Source organism: Solanum lycopersicum, chromosome 6, assembly GCF_036512215.1.
Source record: "Solanum lycopersicum chromosome 6, SLM_r2.1".
Taxonomy (NCBI): Eukaryota; Viridiplantae; Streptophyta; class Magnoliopsida; order Solanales; family Solanaceae; genus Solanum; species Solanum lycopersicum.
The window spans coordinates 36,956,149-36,977,356 of NC_090805.1; the positions used below are offsets into that span (position 1 = coordinate 36,956,149).

At 35.3% G+C, this 21,208-nt stretch overlaps 2 protein-coding genes across 5 annotated transcripts; one reads left to right on the forward strand and one right to left on the reverse strand.

Moving 5' to 3' along the window:
• Positions 1-8,191: 8,191 nt before the first annotated feature.
• On the reverse strand, positions 8,192-8,804 carry LOC101248111 (uncharacterized). Its single transcript, XM_004240873.5, has one exon. It carries the CDS (start codon positions 8,715-8,717, stop codon positions 8,337-8,339), a length of 381 nt encoding a protein of 126 aa, XP_004240921.1. The 5' UTR covers positions 8,718-8,804; the 3' UTR covers positions 8,192-8,336.
• An 8,317-nt stretch (positions 8,805-17,121) lies between these two features.
• On the forward strand, positions 17,122-19,149 carry LOC101248399 (uncharacterized). 4 transcript variants are annotated; one of them, XM_026031474.2, is made up of 3 exons: positions 17,122-17,427; positions 17,534-18,704; positions 18,806-19,149. In XM_026031474.2, the coding sequence occupies exon 2, from the start codon at positions 17,559-17,561 to the stop codon at positions 18,684-18,686; it is 1,128 nt and encodes a 375-aa protein (XP_025887259.1). In that variant the 5' UTR covers positions 17,122-17,427; positions 17,534-17,558; the 3' UTR covers positions 18,687-18,704; positions 18,806-19,149. The 4 variants fall into 4 exon arrangements, with proteins under 4 accessions (XP_025887259.1, XP_004240922.1, XP_025887258.1 ...); XM_004240874.5 differs by having other exon boundaries at positions 17,253-17,427; positions 18,802-19,149; XM_026031473.2 differs by having other exon boundaries at positions 17,289-17,459; positions 18,802-19,149.
• Positions 19,150-21,208: the final 2,059 nt, after the last annotated feature.

Consider the following 21,208-nt stretch of genomic DNA (forward strand, 5'->3'; position numbering starts at 1 on the left):
ACTAAAGTAATGGGATTGATGATGCCTTGGTATAAAAGAAGGCTTGATGAATTAATAGAATGAGATTAGTGGAGCGGGTGTCACGAACCGACACGCTGAATTAAGGGATCGGAGTGTCACGTTTCGACACATAGTAGTAGGGGAGCGGAGTGTCACATACCGACACAAGAATAAAGGTGATGAATCTTGAAAGATGTTAATATGCTCAATCTAATGAACCTAATTCCCAAATGAGTATGGTATTGAGGCTTGAGTCCTCATGTGTGAACTTGGCGGTACTTATTAACGATCATAGTACTTGTTGTTGCTACATGTTGAGTAATGTAGTTGATTTTATATTATTACTTGATATATATTGTTTTCTATTTTGAGTTGGCCGATGATATCTACTCAGTACCCGTGTTTTGTACTGACCCCTACTTGTATGTTTCTTCCCTTGTTATTTGTGGAGTGCAGCAAACGTGCCGTCGTTTTCAACTCAACCGCAACTCTAGCCAGTCTTCATTACACCGAATTTCAGGGTGAGCTAACGCTTCTAGGTTGGACTGGATCTTCTCCTTCATGTCTCGATGCCTTGAAGTTCCGGCATGGACTAACTTTTTGTTTATTCTAGCCTTCTAGATACTCTTAGCTTTAGTAATTTGAGGATAGATGTTCTTGTGATGATGACTTCCAGATTTTGGGGATAATAATAAATGTTTGAGTTTTAGAAGTTATTTGATTTATTTTGTTAATGAGTTTTTAAGTCTTCCGCAATGTATTTAGTTCATTATGTTTGAAATGATGGGGTTTAGATTGGTTGGTTCGCTCACATAGGAGGATAAATGTGGGTGCCACTCACGGTCCGATTTGGGTCGTGACAAACTTGGTATCAGAGCATTAGGTTTGTTGGTCTCATCACACAAGAACAAGTCTAGTAGAGTCTTAAGGAACGGTAGGGGGACGCCTTTATTTTTCTTTAAGAGGCTATAAGACTTTAGGAAAATTCCATTCTTTCTTTCTTTCTTTCGTGCTATTACTTGGGTCCAATTGGTATCTAGATGATACAAATTGGTATCTGACCATCTTCATTCGCAGATGGTTAGAACAAGAGCAACGACTGCGCCAACACCAACATCGACAAGACAAGAAGCGTCTGAGCCAGCCACTGGGGGTGTAGCTCGAGGAAGAGTAGCGGCAAGAGGCCGTGGTAGAGGTCGTGGGAGGACGTTCTCTAGAGGAAGAGGACGAGCACCTAGCCCATCTGATACTAGGGCAGTGACTCCTCCATTGACTGAAGAAGTAGTAAGAGAGGGTGAGGAAGGGGAAACTGAACAAGTACAGAATGAGGGATTGCCTCCCCAACCTACCCCAGAGATGATCAATCAGGTTCTTGCTCATCTTAGTGGGTTATCTGATCAAGGTCAAACGCCTTCAGTGTTTTCTACACCAGCACCTCAGGCTCCGGAGGTACAACATGCGGCTACTGCGGCTCCCCGCATAGATGTTCCATTTGAAATAGGAACGTTTCCTCGTCTGACTACAGGGCCTATAATGACAAATGATCAACATGAACTTTTCAGTAAGTTCTTGAAATTGAAACCTCCAGTCTTCAAGGGTGCTAAATCTGAGGATGCCTATGATTTTCTGGTTGACTGTCATGAGCTACTACACAAGATGGGTATAGTAGAACGGTTTGGAGTTGAGTTTGTGACTTATCAGTTTCAAGGGAACGCCAAAATGTGGTGGCGGTCACATGTTGAGTGTCAACCAACAGAGGCACCACCTATGACTTGGGCATCATTCTCTAGCTTGTTTATGGAGAAGTATATTCCCCGGACTTTGAGGGATAGGAAAAGAGATGAGTTTTTGAGCCTAGAGCAAGGTAGGATGTCGGTTACTGCATATGAGGCTAAGTTTCTTGCATTATCCAGGTATGCCACCCAACTTTGTTTCAGTCCACAAGAGCGGATTCGCCATTTTGTGAATGGGTTGAGGTCAGAACTGCGGATTTCAGCCTTACAGGTAGCGGCTACGGCAAAATCCTTTCAAGAAGTGGTAGACTTCGTGATAGAGGTGGAAGGAGTGAATCCAGATGACTTCACCATGGCATCGACATCAAAAAGGTTTCGAAAGGGAGGTGAGTTTAATGGCTCTTACTCTAGAGGACAAGGTTCAGGAGGTTACTCAGTCCGACCAATTCAGTTTTCACTACAGACTGTAGTTGGGGGTCCACCTCAGACCGGTCAACACTTCTCTGAGAGACCCATGCTTGACTCCAGAGAGTGTTATGGATGTGGGGAGACTGAACACATTAGGAGGAATTGTCCAAAACAGAGTTATAGACCCCCAATAGCTAGAGGTAGAGGTGGTCATGGTAGAGGCCGTTATTCTGGAGGACGTGGTGGCCGAGGTAATGGTGGTCATCTAAATGGTTGGGGTGACGGACAAATGGGAACTACTGCAGCGCAAGGTGGTAGGGGCAACGGGCAAGCAGGTGATAGGGCCCATTGTTACACTTTCCCTGGGCGGTCGGAAGCGGAGACATCAGATGCTGTTATCACAGGTAATCTTTTGGTTTGTGATTGTATGGCTTCTGTATTATTTGACCCTGGCTCTACATTTTTATATGTATCTTCCGCATTTGCTAATGGTCTTAATTTACATTGTGAATTGCTTGACATACCTATTCGTGTGTCTACTCCGGTTGGTGAGTCTGTGATAGTTGAAAAAGTATATAGGTCTTGTTTGGTAACTTTTGTGGGGAGCAATACTTTTGTAGACTTGGTTATCTTAGAAATGGTTGATTTTGATGTAATTCTGGGTATGACTTGGCTTTCTCCAAATTTTGCGATCTTGGATTGTAATGCTAAAACTGTGACGTTAGCCAAGCCTGGGACAGATCCGTTAGTGTGGGAGGGTGACTACACTTCCAATCCGGTGCGTGTCATCTCCTTTCTTCGTGCTAAGAAAATGGTTAGTAAGGGTTGTTTAGCGTTCTTGGCACATCTCAGGGATGATACTACCCAAGTACCTCCAATTGAGTCGGTCTCGATAGTTCGTGAGTTTTTAGATGTGTTTCCCGCAGACCTTCCGGGTATGCCACCGGATAGAGATATTGACTTCTGCATTGATCTTGAACCGGGTACTCGCCCCATTTCTATACCCCCTTATAGAATGGCTCCCGCGGAGTTAAGAGAGTTAAAGGCCCAACTTCAAGAATTGTTAAGTAAAGGTTTCATTATACCAAGTGCATCCTCTTGGGGTGCTCCGGTGTTATTTGTGAAGAAGAAGGATGGGAGTTTTCGGATGTGCATAGACTATCGGCAGTTGAACAAGGTAACTATTAAGAACAAGTATCCCATTCCTCGCATAGATGACTTGTTCGATCAGTTACAAGGTGCTTGTGTCTTCTCTAAGATTGACTTGAGATCCGGTTATCATCAATTGAAAATAAGGGCAACGGATGTGCCAAAGACTGCTTTTCAAACTAGGTATGGGCATTACGAATTTGTAGTAATGTCTTTTGGTCTTTCGAATGCCCCTGCTGCTTTCATGAGCTTGATGAACATGATTTTTAAGCCATATCTGGATCTCTTTGTGATCGTATTTATTGATGATATATTGGTATACTCAAAGAGCAAGAAAGAACATGAGGAACATTTGAGAATGGTATTGGAAATGTTGAGGGAGAAAAAGCTTTATGCCAAATTCTCCAAGTGTGAGTTTTGGCTGGATGCAGTGTCCTTCTTGGGGCATGTGGTTTCTAAGGACGGGGTGATGGTGGATCCTTCTAAGATTGAGACAGTGAAGAATTGGGTAAGACCTACTAATGTGTCAGAAATAAGGAGCTTTGTTGGTCTAGCTAGCTACTACCGTCGATTTGTCAAGGGATTCTCTTCCATTGATTCCAAATTGACGAACTTGACTAAACAGAATGTTCCATTTGTATGGTCGGACGAATGTGAGGAAAGCTTTCAGAAACTCAAGACCTTGTTGACTACTGCACCAATCCTTACCCTACTAGTGGAAGGTAAGAATTTCATTGTCTATTGTGATGCATCCTATTCGGGTTTGGGTGCAGTGCTAATGCAAGAGAAGAACATGCAAGAGAAGAACGTAATTGCTTATGCTTCAAGGAAATTAAAGGTACACGAACGTAATTATCTGACCCATGATTTGGAATTGGCTGCGGTAGTGTTTGCCTTAAAGCAATGGAGACATTATCTATATGGAGTTAAGTGTGAAGTATACACGGATCATCGTAGCCTACAGTATGTCTTTACTCAAAAAGATTTGAATTTGAGACAGAGGAGATGGATGGAACTACTGAAGGACTACGATATCACTATCTTGTATCATCCGGGAAAGGCTAATGTTGTGGCAGACGCCTTAAGTAGAAAGACAGGGAGCATGGGAAGTCTAGATCACTTGCATGTTTCTAGACGTCCATTGGCTAGAGAGGTTCAGACTCTGGCTAACGACTTCATGAGGTTAGAAGTAAATGAGAAGGGAGGATTGTTGGCTTGTGTGGAGGAGAGATCTTCTTTTCTTGACCAGATTAAGGGAAAGCAGTTTAATGATGAGAAATTGATCCAGATCCGAGATAAAGTGTTGTGAGGAGAGGCTAAAGAAGCAATAATGGATGAGGAAGGTGTTTTGAGAATTAAGGGAAGGGTATGTGTGCCCCGTGTTGATGATTTAATACACACTATTCTTACAGAGGCTCATAGTTCTGGATATTTTATACATCCTGGTGCAACCAAGATATACCGTGACCTAAAGTAACATTTTTGGTGGAGTAGAATGAAGCGTGACATTGTGGAGTTTGTTGCCAAATGTCCGAATTGTCAGCAAGTAAAGTATGAACACCAGAGGCATGGAGGAACACTTCAAAGAATGCCCATTCCTGAATGGAAGTTGGAGAGAATTGCAATGGACTTCGTGGTTGGTCTTCCAAAGACATTGGGGAAGTTTGACTCTATTTGGGTAATTGTGGACAGATTAACTAAGTCTGCTCATTTCATTCCGATCAAGGTAACTTACAATGCAGAGAAGTTAGCCAAAATCTATATCTCAGAAATCGTTCGATTGCATGGAGTTCCACTCTCCATCATATCATATAGAGGTACGCAGTTTACTTCTAAGTTTTGGAGAGCATTGCATGCTGAATTAGGTACTAGGTTGGACCTTAGTACTGCATTTCACCCTCAGACCGATGGTCAGTCTGAGCGAATGATTCAAGTGTTGGAGGATATGCTTCGTGCATGTGTGATAGAATTTGGTGGTCATTGGGATAACTGCTTACCCTTAGTGGAGTTTTCATACAATAATAGCTATCACTCAAGTATTGATATGGCTCCATTCGAAGCATTGTATGGGAGGAGATGTAGGTCTCTCATTGGTTGGTTTGATGCATTTGAGGTTAGACCTTGGGGTACTGACCTTTTGAGTGATTCATTGGAGAAAGTGAAATCTATTCAAGAAAAGCTTTTAGCTGCTCAAAGCAGGCAGAAAGAATATGCGGATCGAAAGGTTAGAGACATGGAGTTTATGGAGGGTGATCAAGTCTTGTTGAAGGTTTCTCCCATGAAGGGGGTGATGCGGGTTGGAAAAAGAGGTAAGCTAAGCCCAAGGTATATTGGACCATTTGAAGTACTTAAGCGAGTACGGGAGGTGGCTTATGAATTAGCCTTGCCCCCAGCACTGTCAGGAGTGCATCCGGTATTTCATGTGTCTATGTTGAAAAGATACCATGGGGATGGAAACTACATCATTCGTTGGGATTCCGTTTTGCTTGATGAGAATTTGTCTTATGAGGAGGAACATGTTGCCACTCTAGATAGAGAAATTCGCAAGTTGAGATCAAGGGAGATTGCATCCATCAAAGTTCAATAGAAGAATCGACCAGTTGAAGAAGCCACTTGGGAGAAGGAGGCAGATATGCAAGAAAGATACCCACACCTGTTTACAGATTTAGGTACTCCTTTTCGCCCTTGTTTTTCTTCTTACGATCATTCGGGGACGAACGATGGGTAAATTGGTATCTATTGTAACGACCTGTTTAGTCATTTGAGCTGCAGATTTTATTTCTTGAAAAACTGGCTGAGACAACGGAACCCACGACGGACCGTCATGGGCACGACGGACCGTCGAGGGTGTCTCATTCCAAAATACTTAGAATTCTGAAAATTGGGTACTGAAATCGACTCTCTGAACTTCGTGACGAAAGTGCAGGACGGACCGTCACAGGCATGACGGGCCGTCATAGGGTCTTAAATAAAAAGTGAGTCTCTGAACTCTGTGACGGAGCAGCAGGACGGGCCGTCGCAAGCACGACTGCCCGTCACAGGCTGCGTAATCCCAGACGAGGTCGGATTTCTTTAAATGTTTTAAGGGACGTTTTGGACTATTCCTGTTATAATTATAAATTTAGTGGGTTAATATTAATAATTTAACTACTTGAGGATTAAAAGAGATAATCTTGAATTAATTAATGGGTTAATTCACTATCTTTTATACTTAATTATATGTTAATTAGGGTAAAAGAAAGAGGGTTTGAATAAGAATAAGAAAAGAACAGAAAGAGAGAGAAAGAGGGGATCGAATGAGAAAGAGGAGAAACGGGAAGAAGAACAAAGCTTTGGGAAATTGCTTGCTTGATCAAAATTCTTCAGTGGAGGTAGGTTATGATTTTTATACTATTCATAGTTAACTCTTAATAGCGAATGATATGTGTTGGGTTGTATTGTAAAGTCTTCTATATTCTAAATTGTATGCTTGCATGAATGTGATTATATAATTGTGATGAAGTAAGCATGATGAAGCTATTGAATCCCAAATCTTGAAAACCCCTTGTTAATGATGATGCCTTGGTATAAAAGAATGCTTGATGAACTAAAGTAATGGGATTGATGATGCCTTGGTATAAAAGAAGGCTTGATGAACTAAAGTAATGGGATTGATGATGCCTTGGTATAAAAGAAGGCTTGATGAATTAATAGAATGAGATTAGTGGAGCGGGTGTCACGAATCGACACGTAGAATTAGGGGATCGGAGTGTCACGTTTCGACACATAGTAGTAGGGGAGCGGAGTGTCACGTACCGACACAAGAATAAAGGTGATGAATCTTGAAAGATGTTAATATGCTCAATCTAATGAACCTAATTCCCAAATGAGTATGGTATTGAGGCTTGAGTCCTCATATGTGAACTTGACGGTACTTATTAACGATCATAGTACTTGTTGTTGCTACATGTTGAGTAATGTAGTTGATTTTATATTATTACTTGATATATATTGTTTTCTATTTTGAGTTGGCCGATGATATCTACTCAGTACCCGTGTTTTGTACTGACCCCTACTTGTATGTTTCTTCCCTTGTTATTTGTGGAGTACAGCAAACGTGCCGTCGTCTTCAACTCAACCGCAACTCTAGCCAGTCTTCATTACACCGGATTTCAGGGAGAGCTAACACTTCTAGGTTGGACTGGATCTTCTCCTTCATGTCTCGATGTCTTGAAGTTCCGGCATGGACTAACTTTTTGTTTATTCTAGCCTTCTAGATACTCTTAGCTTTAGTAATTTGAGGATAGATGTTCTTGTGATGATGACTTCTAGATTTTGGGGATAATAATAAATGTTTGAGTTTTAGAAGTTATTTGATTTATTTTGTTAATGAGTTTTTAAGTCTTCCGCAATGTATTTAGTTCATTATGTTTGAAATGATGGGGTTTAGATTGGTTGGTTCGCTCACATAGGAGGATAAATGTGGGTGCCACTCACGGCCCGATTTGGGCCGTGACAATATTGTATTTCTATTTTTGTATAAAGCGAGAGAAAAACATATATCTTCTTGCTATACACGTATAATTATGCATTATACATACATTTTAATTCGATTCAAGTGTATGCAAAGCAAATTTTATAAAAATATTGCAGTGAAATAGGAAGCGAATTATACAATTGTGCATTATACAATCGCAGTGAAATAGGATAGCGAATTATACAATTACAGCGAAAAAAGCTAGCGAATTATACAATTTAGGCCAGCGAATTATACAATTGTATATGTATAGCGAATTATACAATTTTATGTTTGTTATGGAGCGTAATTATATAAACTTTGCTATAGCATACACATATGATTTTTTGGTTTGCTATATGTGAAAGCTGCCTTTTTTTTTTTGAGTTCTTTTACAAAAAATATCCACAAGAAACACTAAATATTGTAAAATTTTATAAATTTATCGAAGTATTACATTTGCATATATATGTGTATATATATATATATAAACATTTCTTTTCCTTAAATGAAAATAGAAAAGAGTGGAATGAATAGTAAAAGATGGATGATCAAGATTTATTATGTACTTGCATCTTCAATATGTAACCAGCTGGCTTCTTTCTCTTAAGCTTAATCATATGCCTTAAAACTTTAGCATAACGACTAACCATTTCCTTGAATTTAACCCCATTATTCTCTGCCTGTTTTACAACTATTTGAACTTGTCTTTCTTCTTCTTCTTCTTCTATAAAATGGTGCCCCAAAGAAGTCCCTCTACCTTCAATCAATTGCTTTAAACTCTTCTTCTCATCTAAATTGATCAACTCTTCATGATACTCTACACTTTCAACAACAACGTCTTCTTTCGTATTCGATGCTGTTTTTCTTGTTCTTTTTGACATACTAATATCATAACGAAGTTTTCTTGGAAAATTGCATTCACTTCCCATTATATATTCTTTTGTTTGTTTTTAAGGTAATTAACCTTCTTCATCATTAAATAATTATAGACTACTTTACTATTCAACCTTTGCTTAAGGTGTAGTTTTGGACTCCTTGGTAAAATGTCAGTTTTCTTGGCAGGTTTTATTTCTTCTAATAAGAATTATAGTTATACACTAATGATGGTGTAAACATCACTATTAGTATGGGTGGTCATCTTTACCTTTTATAAACGATAACAATAATATATATATCCGTAGAGTAATCTCACAAAGTATCGTGATTCTAGGAGGTTATACTAAGTTAGAGAGACTGTTTTCAATAGACCCTCGGCTTAAGAAAAAACAGGTACTACGAAGCACTATACAAAGAGAGAAAGAAATAACTAAAAATGAGTTCAATATTTTAAATAATCTGACAAATTATTCTAAAAAATAGTCATTATAAATAAAACGATAACCAAAGCGTACAAGAAACCACTAATAAAAAACGAACTCAAATGGCAAACAACTATAAGAGTACTAATACTATGAGTAATAGTACGGCTAATAGTACAAAAAAATATGTCAGACAATGCACTTCTATCTAATTAACATCCAACCTTAAGAGGTTTTTTAAGATATCAAATTTCACATTTTAATTAGGGAGATTTCATTTACCTATGAATATACTTTAATTAGCTTAATAATAGTGTAAGTGAAATATCTATACCGTTGATATATGACTTTTAAGTAGGTAACGCTTTAAGTGCAAAGTTGTAATCATCAACAGTGAAGAGGAAATCTGTGAAACTTAAGATTGTATATTTGGCCAACCTTCATTTTCTTCAATTATTGCACATTGAAATTCATTTTAATTTATTTTCACGTCTCCTTTTTAATTTTTTTAAATTAGAGATCAATCCTATTGCTTTCACCACAAATTAGATCACTTCTTTTTTGCTTTTCTAAAATCAAGTTTTGATATAAAATTAACCCACATTAGTTAGTATTTATATTAAATCAATAAATGCATAGTATATGTTCGTACATAACTTTCAATATTTAACTATTAATTAACGCACATTAGTTAGTATTTATATTAAATCAACGGAGTTAAATCAATAAATGCATAGTATATGTGCATACATAACTTTCAATATATAACTATTAATGGTTAAACTGTTGGGATATATATTATTAATCATATGTTTAGATATAATATCTATTTATAGACTAATTATTTATTCAGTTTTAGTAAAAAAAGTTAATAGATTCATATATTCGTTTATAGTGTCTGTTTACTTATATAGTAAATTGTTTAGTGTATAAAGTTTTAATTTATACACAGAGGATCAAATCAAGTTCTTATAAGTATAAAGTTTTTTTGGTTCACAATCTAAGATGGATATTGGACATGTCATCGATACGATTGTAGCGCAAGATTATGTATAATTTATCTGGATTATGGAAACATTATAATTCTAACTTCTTGTTTTAGCGCATTTTATATATGTTGAACGAGACCGAATAGAGATAGATGCTTTAGACTGACTTACAAAAGCATATTCTCTAAACCATTAAATTTACTTTTATTCGTAATCCTGATAGATCTATTATGATTAGTATACATTAATTATTGTTTTAATTTATTAAAAGATGAGATCCTTATATGGGTCAATGTGCCTGGTAGATTTGATGATGAGTAATATATATTAGTGAAATAATAAGTTAGTTGATGACTTAATGCTTCGATATAGAGATTGATGATATGCCTTTTTGAGAAGCTTATAAGTTTTGTGTCAAACCTAACAAGTGAATTTTGAATTCGAGACACGAAATAAGTTAAGCAGCGCTCTAAAAAATTAATCACTGAATTAGATTTGTTAGTAATTTAATTTATTGATTAGTATGTGTAAATTACATAAATGTTTATGATTTATATAATTATTGTTTTGATTTATTAAAATGTGAGATTTCTGAGATAGGTCAATATGTATGGTAGATTTAATGATGATAATATATATCGGTTAAATAATAAATTAGTTGATGAAATTCATGTTTTGATATAGAGATTGATGATATGCCTTTTTAAGAAAAATATTTCGTATATTTTTTCTAATTTATTTCTGATTTTAGTTTCTCTACTAGTTTTAATTTTCTAGTTGTGAAAATGTTCTTAAACTATTGTTGTGGCTTATCAAGTTCTTTAAAGTTTTGTTCCAAGTATCTTAGGAATACAAGATGAACAACAATCTTAAAAAATTATTATATTGTTAGTATTTTTATACTTACTGATTTTGGGAATCTAATTATGGAAGTAGAAGATAAATGCATTACTTCGCCATAATTCATTGCTTTGTTTAGCAAGTTCGAAGTGAGAACATAACAGAAAAAATTTGTGGTACTCCGGTTAAAGATTACACTGGGTTACCTTCTTATTATTTATCTAAGGAGAAAAATAGTTTCCAAGAGTTAATAGTTTTGATTTTTTTATCATGTGTATCTTTGGAAAAAGATCTGCAAACTATATATTGTGGAATGAATTTTGCTTGGCAAATATTATTTCCTTTAAAATTCTTTAGCTTGCAAAATGAGAGATGCACAATTTTGTTTGATAAAATTGTATTTCAAAATGTTATAGTTGGAAGAATATTTAAAAAGAAAAATATTTCTATGTGATAAAGAATATGTTTAATACCGTTTGGAGACTAAAAAAACTTTTGTAGTTTTGTATTCCTTGTGAATTTGATTATGTCTGATTGTTGTGGATTAAAAACTTTTGTAGTTTTCTACTCTGAATAAATCAGACTGTGCAATTGATTTGAAGAATATGAAAACTTCACCTACTAAGTCTGTGTTGTGCTTTTGATTTTCTATAAATTTCTCTATTATATAGAAACATTCTAAATACTAAGTGGTATGTCTATTTGTGATAGAGAAAAAAGACCACTGACTTAGAAACATTCTAATTTCTAAACAGTATGTAAAGATTATCAAAGAGAATTGAAACTTTATAATTCTTTCGTAGAATAATATTTTCAAAAGAGATTTCATATTGCCAATTACATTTTGATAATCTAGAAAAATATGTGGAAAAACTATTTTCAAACACTTGAAAAAAATTTGAGATCACATTTAAAATGTGGGGGTTCTTTGCTTATGATAAAAATAAAATTAGACTTGGTGTCAAATTTAATTTTGGAGCAAAAGATATGAAATTCAACGATACTTTTGTATTACTTTAGACCCATAAAATTCTTGGAGTATATTTGGTATTATGATTGTTGAGTCTCTCTATTACTAGTATGAAACTATCAAATTATATATATACTTAATCAAAATGATTGAGTTCTTTTATGAAAAAATGTCACTTAAAATGTTATAATTTTCTATGTAAAGATATGTCTATTATATATAATTATTTGTATACACATGAACATTAGTGAATAGTCATTTGTCATGTTTTGTAAAAGAAAAATTTGGATTATATCACATTTATTGGACCCGATGAAACTTTGTTCATGGATAGTTCTATAACAAAGGAAAGGTCCTTATGAAAAGGACATTTGACAAGGTGTTGACTCTAAACAAGTTTGCATCACACAAAATTGTAAGAAGTTGGAACAAAATATTTAAGAAAAAATCTAACCGCGAAGAGCTTTTCAAACTCAATATTTTTATTTGTTCTTACTTGCTTGAGTCAAAGTTTGTGACATGAGCACTTGGGCATGTCAATTTAAAAAAAAACCTTGTAAGGAAAATTGATCCACTTAGAAGTTTTGTCTAACTTTGATTGCAATAAATAATAATATCAAGTTTGTGTAAAATCTAAGTATGCTGAGCATTCTTATAAATCTGTAGAAAGAAATTCTAATCCCTTATTAATTGATTTACATTGATATTTGTGATATGAAGTTAATGCCATTTTGTGGTGGGAAAAAGTATCTCGCCATTTTTATTGACAATTGCATAAGAAACGACTATGTCTATTTGCTAAATGGTAAGGATGAAGTAATAGAAATGTCTAGACAATATGGTATTGAAGTTAAAAACTAGTTAGGAAAAAGATAAGAAGTGTAGGGATGGAGAGTATAAATCTCATTTTGCAGAAATTTGTTTTAAAAATGAAAATAATGTCATATTCACCTCAATCTAATGAAAAACTGACGTTGAAAGAAATGATGGATGCATTATTTATAAGTTCGGGGTTACCACAAAACTTTTGTATAGGAACTATCCTTACTGCAAAGGGAACAACAAAAAGTTTTGTCTTTTCATAAAGAAAACAATTTTGTTTTTTCAGGTTACGATCTATTCCATATGAGAAATGGAAATGAAAGAAATCTAACTTTAAATATTTCAAAGTGTGGGGGTGTCTATGTAAAGTCCAAGCTTCTATTCCTAAAATGATTAAAATAGGGCCTAAGACTGTGGACTGTAAACTTAGACTTGAATAGTTAGTGGAAGGTCTAAACGCCCTCTGGAAGAACAAGAGGAGAATGTACTTAATAAATAGATTCAGAGGCGTAGTAAATGTCAAAGGATATCTACTTCCTTCGAATATGATGTTGTAACATTTCTTGTATCTTATGTAGACTCATTCTTTTGGACCGATGATGTCAATAGTAAGATTGGTTCAATCTTGGGCAGTCCTATTTGAAATTGGTTGATCTTCCTCCCAGAAATAAAACTTTGGGTTCAAAGTAAATCCCCAAAAGGAAAATGAAAGTCAATGGAACTGTTTATAGATATAAATCAAGAGGTCTTGATCTTTTCGATACATACTCGCCATTAACTAGAATTACATTCATTTGGATGTTAATTTTGTTAGTTGTGGTATATGACCTCAAAGTTCATCAAATGAATGTGAAAACAACTCTCTTAAATGGAGAATTGGAGGAAGAAATTTACATGGAACAACTCGAGGGTTTTGTGGTTCTTAGAAATAAAAGAAAGTGTGCGAGCTTGTTAAGTCACACTATAGACTAAACAAGCACCCAAACAATGACATAAGAAATTTGACCAAATCATGTTGGCAAATGAATTTAAGAATGATGGAAGAGATAAATGTGTTCACATTAAAATCATAAGGTCATTGTTTGTTTGTATAGTGGTGATATGTTGATCATCAATAAAGACACTAATAAAATAAATGCTACTAAACTTATGTTATAAAGCAAGTTTGGAATGAAAAATCTTGGAGTTGCTGATGTGATATTAGGTATAAGAATCCTTAGAACTCCATAATGTTTATCATTTTCACATTCTCATTGCATTGAAAAAGTACTTGACAAGTTCAAATATTTGGATGTCAATATTTCTGAGTCTCCAATAAATGTGAGCTTTACATTTTAAAAGAGTGAAAGCGAAAGTGACTCACAATTAGATTGTGCTAGAGTATTGGAAAGTATGATGTATATCATGAAGTGTGCGCGATCAGATATAGAATTTGCTATTAATAAACTGAGTCAGTTCACAAGTGATCCCAATAAATTCAATAGATGACAATAAATAGAGTTTTGGAGTATTTAAAAAAATACTTAAAAATATGTCTTGCATTATAACAATATCCCGCAGTATTGAAATGATATAGTGATACAAATTTGATCATCGGACAAATGAAGTAAAATCCACGAGTGGATATATATTCACTCTTGGTAGAGGATCAGTCTCCTGGAAATATTTCAAAAGAGACATGTATCGCTAGCTCTATAATGATCTTTGAGCTAGGTGCTCAAGATAAGGTCGGTGAATAAGTTGAAAGAAATTTCTTGATAGATATTCTTTTTTTGGCCCAAACCATTGACATTAGTAGACATACACTTTGATAGCCAAGATGCAATAGGCGGGCCATGAAGCATGATGTATAACGGACAATCTCATATAGGACATAAACATGATATCGTTAGAAAACTACTCTCTAGTGGAATTATGAGAATTGACTATATAAAATCAAAGGATAATGTGTCAGATCCACTTACAAAAAGGCCTAACTAGAGATAAAGTTTAAAGATCATCTAAGGGAATGAGTTTACGTCTTAGGACAAGTCATCATGGCGGTAACTCTATCTAGCAGACTGGAGATCCCAAGAGTTAGATGTAAGGAGAATTTTTTTTTTGTGAATGACGGTTCGACAATGTCAACCAACTCAATCCATTATCATAATGAAGACAATGCTCAGGATCAAGGATACAACATTAAAGATTGTCAATGAGTTAATAAAGCTTAATGATTTTAATGGTTTGCTAAATTTGACAGAGTTAACCAAATAATGTATCTACGCGATAACACGGTTAGAAATCACCTATGTGAGTGTGAAGTGTAAGCCGCTTCAAAGAGAACTATTGTTAAAATCCTATTCTCTATACACTCATGAAATCATGAGATGTTCATGGTTGAAACAAACACAACCATAAGAACCATAAATGGTAAAGGGTTACTTGTGTGACATATGATTGTGTAGGTATACACCAAAGCTCGACGGTTAAAAGATATCACACTTGCCGATTGACCGAGTATGTCCGACATATGTTCACTACGGAAAGTCCAAGGGAAAACCTACTTATCCAGATGCAATTAGTTCTTGATTGTAAAGTACACATACTTTTTCGTTTCTTTGTCTTAGAGTCATGCGGGGGATTTTTGGGTTTTAAGAGGTGTGAATGAGAAAATGAAGAGTTGCGACTTTTATGAAAGGTTGCAACTATTATGAAAATTTATGAATTTTATGAAAAATTGTGACTTTTATGAAAAGTTGTGACTTTATGAAAGGTAACGACTTTTCTGAAAGATTCTGACTTATCCAAAGGTTTGTGTCCTTTCTGGTAAGGCATAATAAGAACATTTTCGCACTATCTTTTGCTTTCTATAAATTGAGGGATTTCCTCTCATTTTAATAATAGAATTTCTGGACTTCTTCTACTACTACTAAATCTAGTACTCTAAGTTTACTGTACTGTCATTGAGTGGCTCATTGACACCAGTGTTTTGGATATCAATACACTAGTGATTGAGATCATTCTATCCTGGGATGACATATTCCAAATCAAACCTCGGATACTAGAGGGAAAGAATTTCCTTAAGGGGAAACTGTGCATTCAGTAAGCTTGATCTTCTTTCTGTTTTTCCAGATTCTGGTATGTGTTACATATTTAAATTTGTGAATTAATTCATGTTCTTATGTTCTTCACTTGTTCATTAAAATTTGGTAACTTCGCGTCACTGCAAGTTTATTGGAATCAGTAAGATTTTTTAAACATAAATTGACAACAATTCTTCTTTAAGAAAAATATTTTGTATATTTTTTCTAATCTATTTCTTGTTCTAGTTTCTCTACTAGTTTTCATTTTCTAATAGTGAAACTGTTCTTAAACTTTGTTGTGTCTTATCAAGTTCTTCAAAGTTTTGTTCTAAATATCTTAGGAATACAAGATAAATGACATAAATTGCAGTGGTGTTTCCAGTGTCAATCTATTTCGTGGGGTGTTTGGATGGTGGAACAATGAAAAAAGGGAAAATGGGTTTATTTGGGTTTTTTTGTTATACTTATTTGGGTGGGTTTTTGGGTGAACTTTTTAATTAGGGATAAAAAGTAAATAAATTTTGGATAGATCGTTAAGATTGTGACACATGTCTCTCTATTAGTTTTAAGGGTATATGCCACCCAAAATTTGGACGCTAGGGTCATCAATTTTCCAAAAGTGTAACGAAGGGTATCTAAATACCATTTACATTAGTTCAGGGGTATATTTGATCTTTTTTCTTGATAAAATTTTCAGAATCAACTTAATTTATATACGTCTTTTAAGTTTTAAATTATTGGAATACATATATTACTTTTATGTCATTTTTAAACAATATATGTTACTCATATATCCTTATTTATGTGGCACTGATTCGACGGGTCAAATCAGACTTTCTATATCTTTCAAATATTTTAACTTTTTAATTATTGTATTTTGTAGTATTTTTACGTAATTTTTAGAAAATATATATGATTTCATTTGTTACAACTTATGTATGACAAATAGAATTTCAAGAGTCCATCAATATTTTGATCAAGTTCCAAGTTATTGAGATTTACAATACTTTTTACATAATTTTCATATAATAAAATTTCAATTATTTTTTACATAATTTTTAAAATATATCAAAGGACTAAAAAACTAAGACAAGTAAATTAAAACAAAAAAATTATAAAAAAATATCAATTATTTTTTGACAGATTTGAAGAAGAAGACATGAGATGAATACTTCAAATTACTTTAAACGGGCAAACTGTTTGTTGTAGATCATACATATATCAAATAAACTTTGAGGTGGCTAACTCATCTTTATTCTTTGATTTTATATTCTTGCATTACTTAAACATCTTCATCTGTAATATCATCATAAATGTATTATAAACTCCGTGATGATTATAGAATACCTAGTTTTTTCTAGTTTTTATTTTTTTTATGTTTGTTAATTAGTAGAGATCTGTTGTCTCGTTAGAATTAGTAAGGCAATGTCTAATCCCCTTGTACTTATTTATATTTATATATATATATTTTTTAAAAGATATGTTTGAAGTGCCAGGTAGGCATGTTGACCTGGTTATTGACACACATATATTAGTAAGGGAAGCATAGAGTCGGCGGCTTCTTGTCTCCGCCCCGCTCCCGCTCCCACCGTTCTGCTCAATCTTTCTTGTCTCTTGTCAAGCAAAGCCGATTTTACAACTCATGCTAAATCAGTGTATAGATACATCCATCATCTCATTTATGCAGGTTTTTTCTTCTTCTTATCTATCTTCACCTTTAGATGTACTTATGTGTTTGTGTTTTTCCCCTTTCTGAAACAGACTTGAAAGGCAGCCTATACCCTTGATGGACGATGATTTGATCAATGCTATAGTAATGGATCTTGATTTGAACCACGAACCTATGGAGTCTTCTGCTTTAGGATTAGGGTCTTTGCCCAATTCTAGGATAGAACAAAGAATTCTTCACCTTGAGTCTGTTGCAGCTAGGTGGCGTCAGGTTCATAATTCTTCTCCTAATTCTTCTCCTAATTCTGTTCAACATCACAATTCTCTAGGCAAGGGAAAAGGATGCAAAAGAGATAGATCCCATTTAGTAGCAAAGGCATTGGAGATGGATGTAGTGGTTAAGAAAGTTGATAAGAATGGTCCAAGTTTTTTTGACTGTAATATATGTTTTGATATTGCAAAAGAACCTATTTTGACTTGTTGTGGCCATTTATATTGCTGGTCATGCTTTTATAACTTACCCTATGTTGATTCAACTACAAAAGAGTGCCCTGAGTGCAAGGGAGAGGTCACTGATGCAAATATTACTCCAATTTATGGCAATGCCAACAGTTACTGCTCCAACCAAGTCCACTCTGCTTTCGAATTACCACCAAGGCCAAAAGCAAATAGAGTCGAGAGTGTTAGACAGCAGCGTGTCACTCGGGGATTGTCTCATATACCAGTTGCTGAAGCACTTAGGAGAATTAGGAATAGTATTGGATTGGGCCATAACCCACAGCAACTACACACTGGTGCCGTTAGTTCAACTTCTCTGAGCGGCTCTCACGAGTTGCCAAATACTGAGGCCACTGGCAGCCAGCGACCACGCTCCCGAGTGTTTTCGAGGGTATTATTAGAGGGCGCGGCTTCTCTTTCATCGGAATTAGGAAATGTACAGAGGCTGTTTGAGGACATTACAACGTCAATTACAGATCGCATTCATGAAATAAGCAATTTGCAAGTTTCACCTATTGGTCATGATGAAGGTAATTCTCTCAGAAGAGACGCTGCTATCATACGATCAGAGCATCAGACTCTGGATTCAATTGCAGAGGCAAGTTCTGTTGTATCTCTTCCTTCCTCTTCTCAATCAAATGAAGTTTCTGATGCAACACTTCAGATGGAAAACCTGAGTGGTTTCTCAAGGCTTTCAGATTTAGATAGCGAAATTCTTCCTGAAACAAGAAGAAGAAGATTTAGCTGATGCATTTGAATGATCGAGGTATAATTTCTCTGTTATTTTACCTAAAGAAGTAACACATTTCATGTTATCATGTTCATCAAATGTGAGAATTTGTCACTCCGATTTAATGACTTAGGTAGACGCTTTTCTCGAATGTGGTCAAGAAAGTGGTGTTGCCCTTGTTGGAAGTGATAATCTAGCTCAGAGATTTACCCTGGTGGAGGAAATTTTTGATGATAAGCTTTTAGAAAAAGATATGGCTGCTGAGATTGTGGCATCTTGTCTGTACAGCAGATAGTAGGTACTTTTCTTCGGAAGCAATGTTATTGCCGTTGCTTTTTTATACATTTCGTGGCAGTTCCTGGTGGTATGATGACAGCTTTCGATCATGTAAATGGTATACCAGGTTTACTTAGAGTAAAATTGATCATTTGTATCAAACATTTCTTTCCAGTTTCTGAAATCTAATGGGTACTTCTGCTCATTCATAGTCTTTCTATTTTTCTTTAGTAATATCAAACACAGTTAACTATATTCCTGTATTCTAGTAGTCTTAATTATCTATAGATGCTTCTCAATCTGAAGTAGACCCTATTTTCGGTACCTCATAAAGATATCCTAGATATTCTTGGCAACTTTCACTTATACGACTAACTCCATTTAGCACACAAGTGCCTGCGTCATCCCTGAGGCTAGAGACTTAATGACTTAGTATTGCCACTAGATGAGGTTGGAATCTCAAAGGTGCATGCTGAAGATATAATAGAAACAAAAGAGTTACCCAATATGTTCATAAGAGTTTTCTCTTCCATCAAGAACCCTCTGCTTCCTTACCCTTCATGTTGTCACCATTCTCGTCTTCAGTTTTTTCTTTTTAATTTCCATCATAGTACCGATTCCTTTATCATCCCTGACATTACCCATTGAACTTTAAATATTTCCCTGATTATGCACAAAAGGTTGTCCCCAATTGGACGATGAAGTACAAGTTATTGACATCCTCACCGCCTTTCTTACACATGAAGCACCAGCACAGACCATAGAAATTAAGATATCTTGGTATTCTCGGGATTTATACAGTTGAATGATGAAACTCCTTATTCTCCTCATCTGATATTGTCATTGTCTTGTTTTTCGTGCATCCACCTAACCCTGCCCATGAAATTAGTCCTTTGCCTGAAAAGGAATTAGATTACTGTGTCAAATCCTCATATTTCTAATCTTGCAAGTTTCTTCCAGTTTTAGATCCCATAATATCGCCTCTGTTGATCACCAAGTTGATTTACTATAGCTGTCTGTCGCCTTGATATTGTAAACAAGTTGAAAAACTTCACATAATGAAATGTTCGGACACCATCTTTGTTTCCTAAAATGGAGTCTCATACCATCTCCTGGCTTACACTGGACATCGTCCCAATTTTTTATCATACTCTTCCATGGGAGCGTGGCGTTTATCTCTGATTTGTTCTCCATCCCTCTATGTACATTCTGTATTTTCTTCGATCAATGCTTGGTCTTCTATCCCAAACATCTATAGCTATTTTTCTAGTAGAGCCACATAGAATACCTTCAAATTCTCTTATGGCGAAATCCCTTAAACATTTTTATACAGGATATAGTGGTACTGCTTTGATCTAGTGATTGATTTTTATACAGAAACTTAAAAGAGTATTCTGTTGTTCGTCCACTCCACCTACCAGGATGATTTCACTCTTCTTCAAATTAATCGTCAACCCAGAGGCTTCCTGGAACTACAATAGTATATTCTTCAAGTTCTGGAGTTGTTCCGTCTTTGCTTCATAAAATACCAAGATCAAGAGATTCAAGGCTGTTTGCCTCGAAGCCTCTTAACTACCCTCTTATGGCTGCTTGAAGCTTTATCTCCCTAGCGTCAATCAAAATGTATGAGCCCCTCTACCTTCATTTACATAACAAATTATACGCCACCATGGAGCATCAAGGTGTAGCACAAGAGTCATGTAAAATCATCCATTTTGTTTATAACTTGTGTATTTCCATTTATTTCTATTGCTTTAGTTACCTTTCAACTTACGCGTGTTAAAATGGGGTGAGTTAGGATGGATTGAACTAGGGGTCATAACTCAATCTGCCCGGGTTAAAATTACTCAAAGTGAAGCAACAGTACGATGAAAATGCATCCAAGAAAATCATAAATTGACGGGTCCTCCAAAATACTCATTTAAAATGTTATTAATTAGATTTTTTTACTGACAAAAATACTCATTTTAAAGGGCTATCACTTTATGTATTCGGAAAGAGTCAGTCATACCAATGTTTAACAAACTTAGGAAGCGTATTTTAAAAATAGATCTAACCCATTGTTGGCTCGTTAAAGTTGACACGAACTTTCACTTATACACCTTAAGCGGGTGATGTTCATTTTAGACATCTCCTGTCAACTTTTGTTCGATCATATTTGTACTTTTTGCTTATTTGGCTCAATGAGTGTAATACACTCAACAACTGCACGTGAGATGCATGTTCAGTCGACTTTTTAATTTTTCTTCTTCTTCTTCTTTCCA

Coding starts and splice junctions, on each gene's coding strand:
- LOC101248111 (XM_004240873.5), bottom strand. CDS start 8,717: ATGGGAAGTGAATGCAATTTTCCAAGAAAACTTCGTTATGATATTAGT.
- LOC101248399 (XM_026031474.2), top strand. CDS start 17,559: ATGGACGATGATTTGATCAATGCTATAGTAATGGATCTTGATTTGAAC.